Here is an 18,549-nt window from a genome sequence, read left to right on the forward strand (position 1 = left end):
TTTTTAGTCTGTTGTTAGTTTCAATTTTGGAAAACTTGAGTTATTTTTTCTTATTGAGAATTATCATTTTATCCTTTTCTTGTAAGCCGGTTTGAGCTTTTGGGTTGTTTTTTTACTTTTTTACAATCAAGCAGTGTATAAATTTTATGAAATAAATAAAAACGAACTCTTCAGGGCTGCTGGTGGACACCAAGGTTGCAAACCACTCACAGGTGACCCTGCAGCAGCCTTCTCCAACCTGGTGCCCCCCAGATGTTTGGGATCACAAATCCCATCAGGCCAGCTACCATCAACTCACAGGTCCCATCTCAGAGCCAGTGCTTTCCAGTGCAGCTGTGCTGCAAAACATGGATAAGTGGGTTTTTTTTTTTTACAAGGACTCCTCTACTATCATAGGTAATCATAGGTCACCTCTGTCTCCACAGGTGTGTTTTGATGGTGCTTTTATTCTCCTATGCAAGCACCATGCAGACCAATGCTGCTTGTGGTGCTGGCATTCAGCTGCCAAGGTTGCTCAACGGTGCAGGACGGTTTGAGCATGTTGCAATGATTCTGGCCCAACTGCATCGGCTGCCCATTAGTTTCTGGGCCCAGTTCAAAGTGCTGGTTTGGACCTCTAAAGCCTTAAATGGCTGAGCACTGCAATACCTCAAGGACTGTCTCTCCCGATATGAAGCAACCCGGACTCTGCATTCATCGTCTGAGGCCCTTCATTGTGTGTCTCCTCCACGAGAAGTCTGGAGGGTGGCAACACAAGAGCAGGCCTCTTCTGTAGTGGCTCCCCACTTGTCACATGCTGTCCCCAGGGAGGTTTGGCTGGAGACTTCATTACATTGTTGGGATGCGTCCAAGGAAACGGGGGCAATTTGCAGGCCCCCAGCTGGCTCCAGCCCACCGGCCAGTAGCCGGGCAATCTCCGGTCCTTGGTGCAGCATAAATCAGCGACCCACAGCTTCAGAACTCTTCATTAACTCTTATCAGCAGAGTAATTAACTCTTCATGACGGATGGGCGGACAGAGGCATATGTAAGGCATATTTACAAGCAGTTTATTTAGCATAGATCAATACAAAGAAAACATGTCTGCTCTCCTTCATGTCTAAGAGCAAGAAGCACTAAGCAAAGGCAATACACAAACAGAAGTTCCCAGCAAGCTGTGCTGGAATGTAAACAGACATGTGACATACAACAATCCACATATCTGTTCCTCTTAGGGTGGAACAGAACATCAATATCCTAACATACATATCTTCAGGTGCCAGCCAAAAATATTCTCCTTCTCCCAGGCATCTGGGCTAATTAAACAATCGATGGCCTTTTAAACTGTGTCTTGGGGTCCTCGTATGAAGAGCGGTATGGACATGTAATAAAACAAAACAAAACAGGATGATGGACTAGAGAGGCCTGTGGCCTCATCCGGCATGGCTCTTCTTACATTTTTCTGAAAATTATGTACACAAGGAATTGGTTTCCTTGGAATGAAGCTCAGTAGAGATAATGCTGTCTTTGGGATATATGGTTTTATTGGAACAACCTGAGCATAAGCTAGAAAGGGATCCCAGTCTGAGCAACTTCTGTCTTGGTTGCAGTACAGAGCCAGCAGGTCTCTGTGTCTCCATCTTCCAGCCTGCTCCTAGCTCAGCGCTCTCACGTGATTCTTGGTTATTGTCCTACCTAGCACTTGGGTGAGGGCTCATTTGTTCTATGGAACAGAGCAGCTTCTTTGAGTATGCCCATCGCAGTGCTTAACTGGTCAGCCAAAAACCCCATCACCTAGACCAGTGGTGTCCAAAGTCCATTTTGGGGGCCTGCTGGTCAGTTTAATCTGGCCCCTGTGGCAGTTAATTCCCTGGGGTAAATTCAACTTCAACACCCTAAAAAACACCTCAACAGCTTCAATCCTAAAAAAAAGGTTAACAACTAATTTTGGTCGGTCCTCACGGCCCTTCACTTCATCAAATCTGGCCCTCTTTGAAAAAAGTTTGGACACCACTGACCTAGACAAAGGGACTGCATTGGAAAGCTTTCCCTTACAGATTCCACCCCTTGCAATACAGGATCCCCAGAACTGGAAGGGACTTGGGGCATCATCCAAGCTGAGCCCCCAAATTCCTAACAATACTATGCTGTTGCCCTTAGAAGGGCTTCCCTTATAAATCACAAGTTTGAATGTGACACTGACTTTAATAATAATAATAATAATAATAATAATAATAATAATAATAATAATTTATACCCCACCCATCTGGCTGGGTTTCCCCAGCCACTCGGGCGGCTTCCAACAAAGATTAAAAATACATTAAAATGTCACACATTAAAAACTTCCCTGAACCGGGCTGCCTTCAGATGTCTTCTAAATGTCAGGTAGTTGTTGTTCTCTTTGACATCTGGTGGGAGGGCGTTCCACAGGGCAGGTGCCACTACCGAGAAGGCCCTCTGCCTGGTTCCCTGTAACTTGGCTTCTCACAATGAGGGAACCGCCAGAAGTCCCTTGGCGCTGGATCTCAGCATCCAGGCAGAAAGCCCAAAGCCCGATAGCTGCCAAAAATGAGCCACGTTTGCCTCGCTCCCAGGAGACACCACACCTGATTTTGGAAAATCCAGGTCATTGGGTATCTTGGAAGGTTTTGTTTCTTGTCTGTGTAGCTCAGACATTTCGATGGCCTGCTGCTCTCCATTTCAGGCTAGAGGGGCTGTTACGGGTCACCAGCCACAATGAAGTACTGCTGAAGCCTTGGGCCAGTTCACACACGCATGCAAGCAGTGCGATGTTCAAGTGGCTGTTTGCATCTCAACACCTGGCGGGTGGCAATCATCGGTGGTGCTTGGCTCTGGTTTCATGCAATCTGCAAGCGATCTGCTGGTGCTTGAGTGGTAAGTCATGTGAATATCCCATTACTCGTCCACTGGGAAGGCGGCGCAGCCGGGTGGATAATAGGAGGTCAGGATCAGCTGAGGGCGTGCAGCCTGAGCTGCCTGCAGTTTTTTCTGGGTGATGCGATTTAGGGTCCACATTGTAAGTCTGGGAGGAGGAAGGAGAAGAAAAACCTTCAAGAGGGAAAAGTCTGCTTGCAAATCTCTGTCCATGGTTGCTGCACTGAGAGGGATTACTCTGGGTCATCCACTAGGCGAAGCTTTCAGGCAACGAGGCTCATAGATGCCGAACTGGCTAGCTTGGCAGAGACCTGGAAGCCTTTAAGCTGATGCCAGAAACTGCAGGGAACAGTTTCCTGGGGGGCCATTTTCTCTCCCTGGAGCACAGCAGAGAACTAGTTTCCTAGCAGCCTACAATCCATCCATTCCAAGGCCTTCACGTCCTAACCATAGCTGTCAACTTTTCCCTTTTCTTATGAGGAATCCTATTTGGAATAAGGGAATTTCCCTTTCAAAAAGGGAAACGTTGACAGCTATAGTCCTAACTCTCTCCCATAACCACTCCAGCTGTTTAGGACCTCTCTATATAGTGCTGAGGGACGCGGGTGGCGCTGTGGGTTAAACCACAGAGCCTAGGACTTGCCGATCAGAAGGTTGGCGGTTCGAATCCCCTCAATGGGGTGAGCTTGGTCCCTGCTCCTGCCAACCTAGCAGTTCGAAAGCATGTCAAAGTGCAAGTAGATACCGTATTTTTCGCCCTATAGGGTGCACTGGCTATAGGACGCACCTCGTTTTTTTTGGGGGGGGGGAATGAATAAAAAAAATTATTCCCCCCCCCAGCCCCCAGAACAGGCTGCTATCTGCAAGCCTTGCGAGCTCGGTGGCAATTCCCTCCCGAGGGCGCCCCGTGCTTCGGGCTGCAGGCTGCTGCCTGCAAGCCTTACGAGCCCACGGGAGGGGATTTCCCCTTTCATTTTTGGAGGGGAAAAAGTGCGTCCTATAGGGCGAAAAATACGCTAAATAGGTACCGCTCCAGCAGGAAGGTAAACGGCATTTCCATGCACTGCTCTGGTTCGCCAGAAGCGGCTTAGTCATGCTGGCCACATGACCCGGAAGCTGTCTGCGGACAAATGCCGGGTCCTCAGTGCGTTTCCACAGTGCTTTGATCCACTTTAAGTGTGCAGACCTAAATTTCTAGTATGTGCTTGAAGACACCCCCCCCCCCAATAATAATACTGACAACCTGGAGGCAACCAGGTGTGTCAATGATTAGAAGGGCAGGAGAGACAACTGACTTCAGTTGACATCACAAATGGAGGGGGAAATTTGGAGAACTTAAGATTGTCCTTTTGAGCATGAATGACTATGAACTCTAAAGGTGAAGGTACCCCTGACCTTTAGGTCCAGTCGCGGACAACTCTGGGGTTGCGCGCTCATCTCGCTCTATAGGCCGAGGGAGCCAGTGTTTGTCCACAGACAGCTTCCGGGTCATGTGGCCAGCATGTCTAAGCCGCTTTTGGTGAACCAGAGCAGCACACGGAAATGCTGTTTCCCTTCCCACCGGAGTGGTACCTATTTATCTACTTGCACTATGATGTGCTTTCGAACTGCTAGGTTAGCAAGAGCAGGGACCGAGCAACGGGAGCTCACCCTGTCATGGGGATTCGAACCACCGACCTTCTGATCGGCAAGTGCTAGGCTCTGCGGTTTAGACCACAGCTCCACCTGTATCCCTTATGAACTCTAAACAACATGCAGAAAAGCTGAAGATGGGAGAAATCAGGCAGGGCAATACTTACGCCAGCCTCTGGAGTCTGCAGTGCTGCTTCGCCAGTGAGGCACACAGGTGCCTGACGCCCTCATCTCCCAAGCTGTTCTCCCCTAAGCCCAGCTCCACCAGGCTCTCATGGGATTCCAGGACGGAGGCCAGATCCTCACACGCCCTGGCTGTGAGACCGCAAAGGTGCAACCTGCAAAGGAAGACGAAGAGGATTTGCGACACCTGGGAAGATGAAACTGAATGAAGAGAAAATATGTCCCACCCCAACAGGCAAAATAACAAATGTCCCAAGAGAGAGAAAGGGATGGTTGGGGGGTGGGGGGATAGAGAGAGAAGCCCGGCGCTCCGACTGGCTTCTCAGATCTGTGTAAACATATAAAATATAGTTTAACTTTTCTCACTTATTTAGTTACTTCTCCATCTAGTAACTATTTGTATCTGTCATGATGATATCCAAACATAACTACTGTATCTGTGAAATAAATATCCCTTAATTAATTAATTAATTAACTAATTAACTAATTAAACAAACTTAAATGACTTTGGAGGTGTGGGAGAAGGGAACACTTGCTGAATAATGAGAATGGGAGAGTGTGGTAGATCACTGCCAGTTTTGATACTGGATAGTAGATCACAACCTACCTGGACTTGCCTGCACTAGATGGTCCTTGTAGTTCCTTAAAGGTAAAGGTAAAGGTACCCCTGCCCGTTAGGGCCAGTCTTGCCAGACTCTGGGGTTGTGCGCCCATCTCACTCAAGAGGCCAGGGGCCAGCGCTGTCCGAAGACACTTCCGGGTCACGTGGCCAGCGTGACATCGCTGCTCTGGCGAGCCAGAGCTGCACACGGAAACGCCGTTTACCTTCCCGCTAGAAAGCGGTCCCTATTTATCTACTTGCACCCGAGGGTGCTTTTGAACTGCTAGGTTGGCAGGCGCTGGGACCGAGCAGCGGGAGCGCACCCCGCCGCGGGGATTTGAACCGCCGACCTTTCGATTGGCAAGCCCTAGGCGCTGAGGCTTTAACCCACAGCGCCACCCGCGTCCCCCCAATAGTTCCTTAGGTAAAGGTAAAGGGACCCCTGACCATTAGGTCCAGTCGTGACTGACTCTGGGGTTGCGGTGCTCATCTCGCTTTATTGGCCGAGGGAGCCAGCGTACAGCTTCCGGGTCATGTGTCCAGCATGACTAAGCCGCTTCTGGCGAACCAGAGCAGCGCACGGAAACGCCGTTTACCTCCCCACCGGAGCAGTACCTATTTATCTACTTGCACTTTGACGTGCTTTCGAACTGCTAGGTTGGCAGGAGCAGGGACCGAGCGACGGGAGCTCACCCTGTCGCAGGGATTCGAACCGCCGACCTTCTGATCCGCAAGCCCTTGGCTCTGTGGTTAAGACCACAGCGCCACCCACGTCCCTTGTGGTCCCTTACAATTCTATGAAATTTGTTACGTGCGGATTGGATTTTTGCAGGGCACTGTTGTGGAACGGCAAGAAGAGCAAGAAGAGGTGGGGGAATTAGCAGGATAATGAAGAAGCCACTTACGTGAGTCTTTGCAACCTGGACTGTGGGCGCTTCAACCCCTCGCACAGCTTCCGGATCCCCTCATCGCCCAGGTTGTTCTCTCCCAGATCCAGCTCAGAGAGAGACGGCTTGGATGCCAGGACCTCTGAAAGAGGCTCACATGCGCCAGCCGTCAGGTTGCAGCAATGTAGCCTGCAGGAGATGGAGGTGGAAATGAGCTCCAGAAAGGGGCTTTGCGGCTGGGATAGGCGCTCACAGCACCAGGCTGGGATGTGACCGTAACCTTTTCCTCCCATCGTTCAGGAAGCACAAAGCTAATGAGAGGCTTGTGGGTCTCATGGTATGTGATCTCCTCTACCCCAAATACCCATGGGGGAGTTTTGGATATTGGCATTGAGTCTCCTGAAGATGGCCAGCCACGTGCCGCAGATAAATTCACAGGCAGCCATGTGATGTTGACATCCACATAACCATTGAAATTGTTTCTACATATGAAAGTGCTTTGGATGGTTTTTTTTCAAATAACAAATGATCATGGTTTTCATAAACGAAATGGTGTCATTGTTTTTATTGCTGGTTGTTTCTGTTGTGAAATTGCTTTGAGATATTTTATGGGGAGCAATTCATAGACGGAATAAAATAAATGAAATAAGATAACAGCAGGATGTGGATATCTCTGTGTGACCTTCCCTGGCATCTGGAAGCCAGAGACATACTGTTCGCAGCAGCAGATACCGCGATTTTGGTGATCAGAGCGATGCGCTCATGAAAGCTACAAGTGGTTATGATCATTTGCTATGAGCAGAGGAATCCCCAGCCCAAATTTCACTTCCAAGTGTGAACTTACTGAGTATCTTGGCAGAAACTGAACTCAGTCTCTTCATCTATAATATGGGGCTAATCATATCAAGCTCCCTGTCAGGGAATGGTCTGAAGATGAGGACTGGGGAATACATTCCATTGCAGACCAGCTTCTATCTGATGGAGAGCTGGCGGGGGAATAGTCACACCCCCTTGTCCGTAGCATCTTCAGAAGCAGAGGAAGAAACAGGAGCTGAACAGCTTGGGGAGGAGTTACCCAGTTACAAGATAATGACAACAGAACCAGAAAGGAGGGGGCAGATAGTTGTCTTGTTCTATTTTGTTAATTTTTGAGGAGGGTTGTTTTTTTAAGGAATGCTTTCTCTTTTATGCATGCTCCTCTGGTGACCACTTTCATTGCGTCCCATAGGAGGGGGGTTGTTATATTGTCTACATCATTTTCCTTGAAGTAGTTTTGTAGAGTTTTTGTGAGACGCTCTCTAATTTGTTTGTTTGTAGTTAGGATGGGGCTGAAGGACCATGATGGGGTAGTTTGTGTTCCCTCTAATATTTTAACGGTGACTTCTACTGGGGCGTGATCTGTGGTTTTAATGTTACCTATGTTTGTTGATTCCGCTAAGGGGATAGGGGGCAGATAGTTGAGACGTCACTTGAGACTGTGGAGGACCCCCCCTCCCCTCGGACTTGGAGGTCCGAACGTATCAGAGAACAAAGGAGTCAGAGGGAGGGAGGAACGATCCGTTGGTGCCTAAAAATGCTGTGGAAGTTGGAAGGAAGATTAGATAAGCCAACTGCCCTCCTTGCAGAAAGCTGTGCATTTCTGCTTGCAACATGATGCTGTAATAAAAGTGCATAAACTTCCTCCAATCTAAAGTTACAATACTAATTATACTATGTAAGTGAGAGCTGGACCGTAAAGAAGGCTGATCGCCGAAGAATTGATGCTTTTGAATTCTGGTGCTGGAGGAGACTCTGGAGAGTCCCATGGACTGCAAGAAGATCAAACCTCTCCATTCTGAAGGAAATCAGCCCTGAGTGCTCCCTGGAAGGACAGATCCTGAAGCTGAGGCTCCAAGACTTTGGCCACCTGATGAGAAGAGAAGACTCCCTGGAAAAGACCCTGATGCTGGGAAAGATGGAGGGCGCAAGGAGAAGGGGACAACAGAGGACGAGATGGCTGGACAGTGTTCTCGAAGCTACCAGCATGAGGGAGGCAGTGGAAGACAGGAGTGCCTGGCGTGCTCTGGTCCTGGGGGTCACAAAGAGTCAGACACGACTAAACAACAACAACAACATGGTCTTTCCTTCATTACATATTCATTAGGCAAGGAAACAAAGGACTTTCTAAGCAGCCCCCGCCGCACGTGATCTCTTTGCATTCCTTTCTACCTAAAGGGGTTAGCACATTTGAAAGTACATCTCAGAACAGCATGCCATGTCTCCTTTTCAAATGTACACGCTTAGGAATGTGTTTGCAACCTAGGGAGTAAAGCTGCTCCTAGCACAAGATAAGGCAGAAGGCCTCTGGCCTGGCTAGTTAGCTGAGCTTATAGGTCTCTATGTGCATCAAAAGGACTATAAATCTATCAACTGTTCACTAATTCTTATCTGTGAAGCTACTGAAGTGAGGGGAGGACTCTCCATACCTGCCACTCCCATGCGGAGTGGTTCTAAGGATATTGAAATGGTGTGATGTGGTTTGAGTGTTGGTGCTGACCTTTAAAGCCCTAAACAGCCTCGGTCCTGTATACCTGAAGGTACATCTCTACCCCATGATCCAGCCCGGACATTGAGGTCCAGCTCCAAGGGCCTTCTGGGACACTGAGGTCCAGCTCCGAGGGCCTTCTGGTGGTTCCCTTGCTGCAAGAAGTGAGGTTACAGGGAACAGGCAGAGGGCCTTCTCGGTAGTGGCGCCCGCCCTGTTGAACGCCCTCCCACCAGATGTCAAGGCAATAAGCAACTATTTTACTTTTAGAAGACACCTGAAGGCAGTCCTGTTTAGGGAAGTTTTTGTCTGACGCTGTATTGTTTTTGATATTTGGTTGGAAGCCGCCCAGAGTGGCTGGGGAGACCCAGTCAGATGGGCGGGGTATAAATAATAAATTATTATTATTAAATTATTATTGAGCACTTGCTAGATCTGTATCCCATGTATTTACAATACCACATGTTGTTGTTTAGTCATTTAGTTGTGTCCGACTCTTCATGACCCCATGGACCAGAGCACGCCAGGTTACACACATTACACACATGTTACATACCCATATATACAAATAGCCATATATACAAAGAGTCACCACAAGATCCTGTGACAATGAGTTCCATAGGACACACTGTAAGAGTGAGCAGTTCATGCTTCTGAGTTGGCTTTAAAAGGGGATGAAATAAATTCATAAAGCGTAAGGCTACCCATGGCTACTAGGAATGATGCTATGTGCTGCCTCCAGCATCAAAGGAAGGGCGTTTCTGGGGTGTCTCTATTTTAATGCTGAAGAAGAGGGAGCCACGTACCGGAGCCTCTGTAGTTGACAGTGTGGATCGAGAAGCCCCTGGCATAAGTGGATCACGCCCAAATCGCCCAGTGGATTTTCACCCAGATCCAGAGCGGTCAGACACTGATTAGCCGCCACGACAGAGGAAAGATCCTGGCCTGCAGCAGATAGGAGCCCACAGCGGTTCAGTCTGGAGAAAACCGAAAGCAGGAGGATTAGGACAAAGGGCAAACGGTATCAGGATACATCTGTAACATGTTCCCATTCAGTGATCCACAAGTCAATATAAACCTTTGGAAGTGGTCTTCGGTTGTCTGGTTTGATGGAGCAGGGAGCCTTCTCTCCTCGCAAGGGCCTCTGCTTTGGGGCAGCCAGCCATAGAATCATATGTTTGTAGAGTTGGAAGGGACGCTGAGGACCATCTAGCCGAGCCCCCTGTGATGCAGGAATATGCACCTGTCCCATACAGGGATCAAACCTGCAATCTTGGCATTATCAGCACCATGCTCTAACCTAGGGTTACCAGGCATCCCCATTTCCTGGGGACAGTACCTGGATTTGCAAATACAGTGGTGCCCCGCAAGACGAACGCCTCGCAAGACGGAAAACCCGCTAGACGAAAGGGTTTTCCGTTTTGGAGGCGCTTCGCAAAACGAATTTCCCTATGGGCTTCCTTCGCAAGACGAAAAAATCTTGCGAGTCCCCGCGGTTTTTTCCCGCTCCCCCCCCCCGTTCCTAAGCCACTAAGCCACTTAACAGCTGATCGCTAGAAGCCGCTAGACCGCTGTAGCGCTAATCCGCTAAGCTGTCAATGGGCTTGCTTCGCAAGATGAAAAAACCGCTAGACGAAGAGAATCGTGGAACGGATTCTTTTCGTCTTGCGAGGCACCACTGTAAGTCCCCGGACAAATTCCATTCCCAGAATGTCCCTGGGTTTCATCTAATGTCCCCGGGAAATACAGCAGCGGCAGTCTCAGGAGCCCGGAGCAGTTGGCTCTGGCTGGCTTCAGGAGCTGCTCAGAAGTCCCCATATGATGGTGGTGCAGGGGCTCTCAGATGCAGCTTCCGGGCTGCCTCCACCTTCCCTGACCCCAGCAAGTAAGATGCGAAGGGAGGCTTCATGCTGCCTATCGGAGCAGCCTCCCAACTCCTAGTTGCGTGCAAGCAGGAGCCGGGCAGGGATCACTCAGTTAGGCAACGGGAAGCCTCCCTTCCCAGCTGAGAGATCCCCGCCCCCTCCTGCTTGCACACAAGTAGGAATGGAATTGGGGCTGCTCCAATGAAAAGGGAGGCATTGCGCTCCTTGAGCCTCTCCTCCTCCGCTGCTCTCAGCCCTCCTTCTCCGCATTCCATGCCTGACCCACCACGCACTGGTTCCACACCACCACCACCGAAGAACCAACAACTCAGGAGCTGCCCAGGTTCATGGAGAAAGGAGATAGAAGCCTCGGAGGAAGGGGAAACGTGGCGGTTGAGGTCAAGGTGGTGGCGCCCCTCTGCCACCGCCATCACTGCAGCATCAACATCCTGAACATGTAGATTGATTGATTGATTGATTGATTGATTTATAGTGTCCATGGATTTATTGAAAAAAATATGGTAACCTTACTCTACCCAACGGAACTATCCAGTCATGGTTCAGTTGTAGAAGAAGAAGAAGAAGAGTTTGGATTTGATATCCCGCCTTTCACTCCCTTTAAGGAGTCTCAAAGCGGCTAACATTCTCCTTTCCCTTCCTCCCTCACAACAAACACTCTGTGAGGTGAGTGGGGCTGAGAGACTTCAAAGAGTGTGACTGGCCCAAGGTCACCCAGCAGCTGCATGTGGAGGAGCGGAGACGCGAACCCGGTTCCCCAGATTACAAGACTACCGCTCTTAACCACTACACCACACTGGCTCTCAAGGGGAAGGGGAAAGGCCGCTAACGGAAAGGCCGTTGTGAAGGGGAAAGGCCGCTAACGGAAACCGCAAGCCCCATCTCTGACTCCCTGCAACTTCAGCCGAAATAGTGGCCCACTGTAGCCTTGTAAAACAGTAGCCATTGCTTCCAGTCTCCCAAGCTTCTGCCACCTGAGGCAGTTGCCTCACTCTGCTCAATGGTAGGGCCGTCCTTCTAATTTGAGCCCTGGGTGGCTAAACTCACTGAGCCATGAGGTGAGCCCCTATTCTGGACAGAGGGCCACCCTACTTAAGTCCCATTGACCCAACAAGGATCCTTGGTGGGTCTTTCAGATGCACTTACTGGATCTCCGAGGGCTTCAGCAGTCCTGGCAAGAGCTGGCGGAATGCTATGGGCCTCAACTCGTAGCCAGAGAGCCGAAGCGAGCAGAGAGACGGAGAAGCTGTTAGGCAAAATGAAAGAGCAGCAAAATCCAGCTTGGAGAAGAGCAAGTCTCGGAGGTCCAAGTCATGGATGTGCCTCAGGATGCTCTCGGCAAACTGAGGGTCCTCCGTCTCGTAGACGCAGTGGCAGAGCTCCAGGAGTTGCTCCCCTCTCCCAAAAGACTGACGTGTTGCTTCCTGGTCCACCCATCTCAGCATCTCCTGCCAGAGCCTGGTCCTGGACATCTGGCAGCCCCATGCTTCTTGCAGGAGGTCCATCCTCTTTGCGTTGGAGAGGCCAAAAAGGAAACGCACCAGCGTGAAAGAGTTGCCTCTGCACTCTTTCTTGTTTCCCAGTCCTTTGTCCAGGATCCTGAATGATGAGTCCCCATCTGTGTCCAGCAGGTAGAACAAGGCTGCAAATAACTCCTGGAAACTTAAGTGAACAAAGCTGTAAGTTATTGCCGCATGGACATCTTTACGGAGGACAGAAAGGGTTTCCGAGTCGGAACAGTCCACGCAATGTTCTTTCAGCTCTTCTTCGCCAAAGCTCACCTTCTTATGGAGAACACCATCCTTGGCTAAGGAGCAGAGACCTTTCAAGTTGCTCAGTTTGGGGTTGCAACTCAAGAAGCTGAAGAGGAGCTGCAGGTGGATTTCTGTGACCGTCGCAGTCTCTGGGATAGCATTAAGGAGGTCCTTTTGGGGTTTCCGCCTGAAGGCGGTGCAGAAAATCCAGCACAGAGCAGGGAGGAAGCATAAGCTGAACAGAGTTTCATTCCTTCTCACGATTTCAAAGGCACGAGTGGCGTCTTCCTTGGCCTCAAAGAAGCGTTGGAAATATTCCTCCCTCTGAGCCGGTCGAAATCCCAACACTTCCACGAACCACGGAGACCTCAAGCATGGCAGTAGTGCCCCCAAAGCCATGGGCCTCGTGGCCACAATGAGATGGCACTTGGGAAGGAGCCTCCTCCTGAGTAGACCCATCACCAAAGACACAGCGGCCTGCTTTTTGTGGGGGTCGCTGCACGTAACGTCACCTGGAAGCCTGCTGGTCTCCAGCTTATCAAAGCCGTCGATGAGGATGAGGATGCTGTCTTGATTCATGAAGACATCCTCTGCTAGGAGAGTTCCTGGAGGGCAGCTGCTGAGTACCAGTTCAGCTACAGTCATGGGTCCCTTGCCATAATTCACTTCTTTGCAGGAGATGTAAAAGACATGCTCGAACCTCTCCTGCCAGAACTTGCCAGATGCCCAGTCCAGCATTATTTTCCACAGGACTGTGGTCTTCCCCACCCCAGCGGGTCCAAGCAGCACAACGGTTCTGGAGCTTTCTCCCTGAGCGTCTGGACCAAACAAATTCTCCATGCTGACTTCTTCTGGCCCGTCTCCTTGGTGAACCTCCAACTCTTGTCGCTTCCTCTCCATGGCTGCAACCTTGCGGGTTCCCTGTTGAAGATCCCGTTTCCTGCAGAAGAGCAACTCTGTGTATCTTTGGGAGAGGCTCAGCACTTGGCCGGAAGAAGGGGAGTCACATTCAGGAATGCCCCCAAAGTTCTCTTGGATACAGCTTTTATATTTCTTCCTGCGATCTAATGTAATCACACAATGAGAGCAGTGTCAGGGGAGGGGCCACAGCATGGGGAAATAAGTTGTTTTATTAGCAAGAGCTATCTTTTTCTATTTATTTATTTGTTTGTTTGTTTATTTATTGGTTTTCACATATTACAAAACAGATGTACCAAAGCCAACACCATTTCCTCCCCATCCCCTCATACATTTACATTTACATTTATATTTCCTCAATCCATCGTATTATTCTTTTCTATTTCCTCATATACTTACCTGGCAGGGGAGACACCTTGATCATGAAGGAGGTTTTCCCAGGGTGAGGCTCATCTATTGCACTGCGGGTGTGCTGACCCCTGCGATTTCCCCAAATCCATCATATTATTCTTTTCTATGTCCTCCCACTTCCCTCCGCCCCCACTCAATTTCCTCCACATTATACAATTTACAATAACCTTTGCATTCTACAGTCTTCTCAAATCATCTATATGTTCTTATTATCTTTCCTTGCTAATTTTTCTTCCATCACATTTTAAACTAGGCATATTAGCTTGTCTTTTTTTTTTTTGAGCAATATTTTGCCATATAGTCATCAAAACATTTCCACTCCTTTTTAAATTTTTGATTCAACTGGTTTCTTATTACAGCAGTTAATTTTGCCAAAATTAAATGTTCATTTAGTTTACAAATCCATTCCTCCTTTGTGGGTATAGTTTGTGACTTCCACCTAGCAGCAATCACTATTCTAGCGGCTGTACTTGCATATAGAAAAATCCCCACCCCGTGGTATCTCTTCATCTATCAATCCAAGGAGATATGTCTCTGGTTTCTTTGTTATTGATATTTTCAACATCTTTAGTTCTTCATGTACTACTACCCAAAATTTCTTAATTTCCTCACACCTCCACCACATATGTATTGTTGTTCCTATTTCTCCACCCTTTCTCTATTTCTGTCTATAAGATGCTCCCATGTATAAGACACCCCCCCCTATTTGGGGGGGCTCAATTTTAATAAAATGAGGGGAGATGGCCCAAAGCTGTTGAACTTTTCACCCCATGCAACCTTAGTAAGCAGAGTGCAAATCTCTTACCGTTCCGTTTCCATTTCTGGAGCCTGGTGGCCGAATCCCGCAAGCTGACCGCCTTGAGGACGGCCACGGCCACCTCCCAGGCCCCATCCTGGCCATAGGCATCCAAGAGGAGCCAGACAGTATCTATTGTGTCTGCGCTTTCCAGTTTGTTCCGAGGGATTTTGGCTCTGCCCTCCATCTTCAGGAAGCAGAGCTTGTTCTTGAACCTCTTGAAGTTCTCTTCGGAGAGGTTGTCCAGGGCAAAGAGGAGGGCATCTTCCAGGGGTTCTCCCGAATCTTCCATTTCAAGTCAAGAAGTGTCTGTAAATGGGAAGCGCAGGTGGGGAGAGACTGAGTTAGACAGACTCTGTTCCTGGGCTTGCTATCTCACTGCACACACACAAAAAGCAAAAACCTTATCCAGGTGGCAACTTTCATTTTTCATTCTGCTAATCATCAGCTAAAGGAACAGGCCACCGTTAAACATTAAAACAGCCACAAAAGGCTCCCGTAATGTAACTAAGAATCGAGACCCAACACTGAACAAAGTATAAAAAAGGCTTTATCAATTAGCTTTTGAAGTTTCAGCTATATTTAACTTATTTATTGTTTTATTACATCTCTATCCTGCCTTTCCTGTGAAGTAACAAATTTAAGGTCTTATATATATAATAAATGTTCATAACCACATGTACCGGTATAAACCATATGTCTGAAACCCCACGGAAAAAGTCCTGAAACCATTTTGTTCCTCCCAAATTGACCTCAAATATTTCTCTGCAATGTCGAAGGAAAATGGAAAAGCCTCCCCATTGTCTTTTTGTTCACAAATCCTGTCTTGAGGGGATGTCTATGTTTGAATAGGGTGAGCCTGTGATCTGGCTCAGGAACTAAGTATTTATCACTACAAAAGACTGGCCAGGCTCCCCAGGCTATCCAATCAAGTGACCATTAAACAGGTAACCTGGCAGGCAGGAGGTAAACAACGCACTCAGATTTCTGTTGTAGACCGCCCTTTCTGTGATGTAAGTATGATGTTTCTGGGGGTGGTCTTGGACTCCAGGGCAGGCAATTCAAAATGTCTATATAAGGGCGGGCACACCTTGGTTCTGGGTCCTCCTCCTTTCCTGCGTGTGAGGGGACCACCCTGTTGCAACAGATCAATAAAGATCAGGCTTACGAGCTGCTTTGCTTCTCAATATTCTCTGGTTGGCCTCGTGTTATTTTCTCCGACCGATGGAGAACCTACAAAGGACTCTATAAGGGCTCTTCTGTCCCCCATAAGGGAATAAGGGCAGATTTTTGTTTATTACACCTACAAGGAGCTGAAGGTACATGCACGGGTCTCTCCCCCCCCTTTATTTACCCTCCCTAAATTTTGTGAAGTAGGTCAGGATGAAAGGAGGTGAATGGCCTAAGATCACCCACTGGGCTTAATGGATGAGTGGGGATTTGAACCCCTATCCACCAGGTCCTTGATTCCTTACCACATATTAAAACCACCTTTGTAAAGTTCTTAAGAAAATATATAATTTGTTGCATTCAGAAAATAATTTCAGGCCCCTGTTTATGTGAGCAGATGATGCAATTAAGAGAGATCTCTGCAGGCTGTTTTGGGTTTTGAGTAAGTATCTGCAGGCTTATGTGCAACCTGTATAAAATCAGTTTAGTTTGTTTTTAAATGTTGAATATTCATGTGATGTCTGGTCTTTGTTTTTATAGCTCCCAAAGAAGGCCTTTAAATAACAGTTGGACAAAATGTGTAAGGCTGTTTTGAGAATGAAATTTGTTTTTCTTTACGATTTAGTCTCATAATAAAATCCATGAGAGGGTTGGGCTTAGAGGAAAACACCAATAAAAAGAAATGTATTCAAACCCAGTTACAATGTATTTATAGGTCAGTATGTGGGCTTGTTCCATTTTTAAAAAGGCATTTGATTCCAGAACTTTAAAGATCTGTGTTTTCTGGTATGTTTTGTATGAAATTGTTTCAGCTGAGCTGTTTTTCTGATCACCACCAATTGTGAAAATGGCAAAGCGGTGAAAAACGGCTGCCTGAGACCATCTTATTTTTATATGATATATATTTCTGAAACCTGAAACCCACATTCTACTCATGTGAAAACACCAGGCAAGCCCCACAAATAACCCAGAGAGGCATTTTAAATAAAAGGGCACATTCTACTTATGTAAAAACACACTGATTCCCGGACCGTCCGCAGACCGGATTTAGGTGGCGATTGGGCCGGATCCGGCCCCCGGGCCTTAGTTTGCCTATCCATGGTCTAAAGGCTCTGAGGACTCAATCTCCCTTGAGACAAGAAAAGCACTGGTGATGGAGGAAGGTTTCTCATCACTGATGGCACTGGATCCCACAAATCACTGGTCCCATCCCCCAAGTCATCTTCCTCTACCTCTGCTCACACCTCCCCACTCGCTCCTCAGGCTCCTTGATACCTTGAAATCATCACCTCCTTTCCCCCACAGAAGCATTGCAGCGCAAAAACATGTGGTTTCTTTCCGAGGCTAAACGGGGATTTCCCCTTAAAACAACTCTGCATTCCTGTTCTCATCGTTCCTCTTCTCTGCACACTCTCTCTTCTGCCGTTATGAGCCGTCCCAAAATATTTGCCCGGTCCAAAATGAGAAGTGCACTTGCCCACGGTTCACATGGCACGGCACACTCCTTGCTCAAGCCTCGCTAAGGTGAATGGGAGTTGCACACCTCTGGATGAAGGTTGAGCAGGGAGAAAATACCGTATTTTTTGCTCTATAAGACTCACCTTTTCCCTCCTAAAAAGTAAGGGGAAATGTGTGTGCGTCTTATGGAGCGAATGCAGGCTGTGCAGCTATCCCAGAAGCCAGAACAGCAAGAGAGATAACTGCTTTCGCTGCGCAGCGATCCCTCTTGCTGTTCTGGCTTCTGAGATTCAGAATATTTTTTTTCTTGTTTTCCTCCTCCAAAAACTAGGTGCGTCTTGTGGTTTGGTGCGTCTTATAGAGCGAAAAATACGGTAACCTCCTGTCGCAGAGATCAGATCCTTCGCCTCCTGTTCCACCCTTAGCAGCACCCAAATCCACTGACTGATGAGTCACCTTTATGCAATACCATTAATAAGAATGCCAGCCCGTCTCTTGCGGTTAAAAAAAGACCACACTGACCTTGTTTTTTTGAGGAAGGAAGGCCACACAGAGTTTTAACAATGCACAGCGATGGAAGTTCCTCATGGAGCTCAGAGCAGGCTGTCTGGCAGCTCTCACAGGATGAAGCGAAAGCAAAATTCAACCCTCCACTCCCCCTCCATGGCCCCAAGCTCTGGCAGCGTCGCTTATGATGCAAGAGTCACGCGAAAGGCTTGCCCCCTCCTTTCTCAAAACATCAGATCAGGAGATTCTCACAATGGGAGGGGGTAGAAATATCAACATAGAGGACCTTCAGTGTCCCTCTCAACCCAATGATTCTAGGATTCTATGCAATGTTCCCATGAGGGGAAGTTGCAGCGTTTAGGATGGTTTAATTTAGAGGAAAGGCAAGGAAGGGGAGACGTGATAGAAGTTTCCAAAAGGATGCAAGTCCTGGAGGAAGTCGGGAGGAGCCGATAACACAGCAGAACCAGGGGGCTGTGTTTTATTCTAAGCGCCTTTAGCGGCAGAATAGGAATACCGTCATAAGAACGGCATATTCCAATTGTTGGAAAATCCCATCCCAATCCCTAGATGCCCCATCATGGTTACAGTTTTATTTGGAAAACAGCAACATTAAGAAAAAAATATTGCAATGAACAGCACTGAACCAATAATAAAATTACATTCAAAAAATTAATACAAAACACATAACAAATCAGTAGATCAGATTAGTACAGCAGTGAGGACTGTGATGTTCCTCCACTGTTGTGAGGCAGTACTGCTTCTGAATACAGGTTGATGGGAATCCTACTGGGAGAAATTGTTGTTGAGTTTGCTCCAAGACTCTGAAAACTGGGTAAGACTGACTTGCTCTTGAGCTCAGGCGCTGCCTTTTCCCCAGGAGTACATCGTAACTAAGCATAGGCGCCGTCTCCATGGGGCCTGAGGGGGCCCGAGCCCCCTCAAAAATTCG

At 48.1% G+C, this 18,549-nt stretch overlaps 1 protein-coding gene across 2 annotated transcripts; it reads right to left on the reverse strand.

Annotated features, from left to right (window-relative positions):
* Window positions 1-2,268: 2,268 nt before the first annotated feature.
* LOC309380013 (NACHT, LRR and PYD domains-containing protein 3-like) lies at window positions 2,269-17,768 on the reverse strand. Of its 2 annotated transcripts, XM_081929653.1 has the most exons (7): window positions 17,613-17,767; window positions 14,472-14,771; window positions 11,730-13,401; window positions 9,507-9,677; window positions 6,195-6,365; window positions 4,673-4,843; window positions 2,269-3,021 (listed from the first exon to the last, which is right to left on the reverse strand). In XM_081929653.1, exons 2-7 carry the CDS (start codon window positions 14,752-14,754, stop codon window positions 2,895-2,897), a joined length of 2,595 nt encoding a protein of 864 aa, XP_081785779.1. In that variant the 5' UTR covers window positions 14,755-14,771; window positions 17,613-17,767; the 3' UTR covers window positions 2,269-2,894. The 2 variants fall into 2 exon arrangements, with proteins under 2 accessions (XP_081785779.1, XP_081785780.1); XM_081929654.1 differs by lacking the exon at window positions 6,195-6,365 and having other exon boundaries at window positions 17,613-17,768.
* Between the last annotated feature and the right edge of the window lie 781 nt (window positions 17,769-18,549).

The sequence above is a fragment of the Podarcis melisellensis genome (assembly GCF_964234715.1).
Source record: "Podarcis melisellensis genome assembly, chromosome: 11".
NCBI classification, from domain to species: Eukaryota; Metazoa; Chordata; class Lepidosauria; order Squamata; family Lacertidae; genus Podarcis; species Podarcis melisellensis.

Bases quoted from the DNA above. Each gene is read 5' to 3' on its own strand.
- LOC309380013 (XM_081929653.1), bottom strand. From the start codon at position 14,754: ATGGAAGATTCGGGAGAACCCCTGGAAGATGCCCTCCTCTTTGCCCTG. The intron at 9,678-11,729 runs GTAAGTGCATCT...GGTTTTCTCCAG, and splicing joins CTGAAGCCCTCGGAGATCCA to ACTGAACCGCTGTGGGCTCC. The intron at 3,022-4,672 runs GTAAGTATTGCC...TCCTCCTCCCAG, and splicing joins TGCAGACTCCAGAGGCTGGC to ACTTACAATGTGGACCCTAA.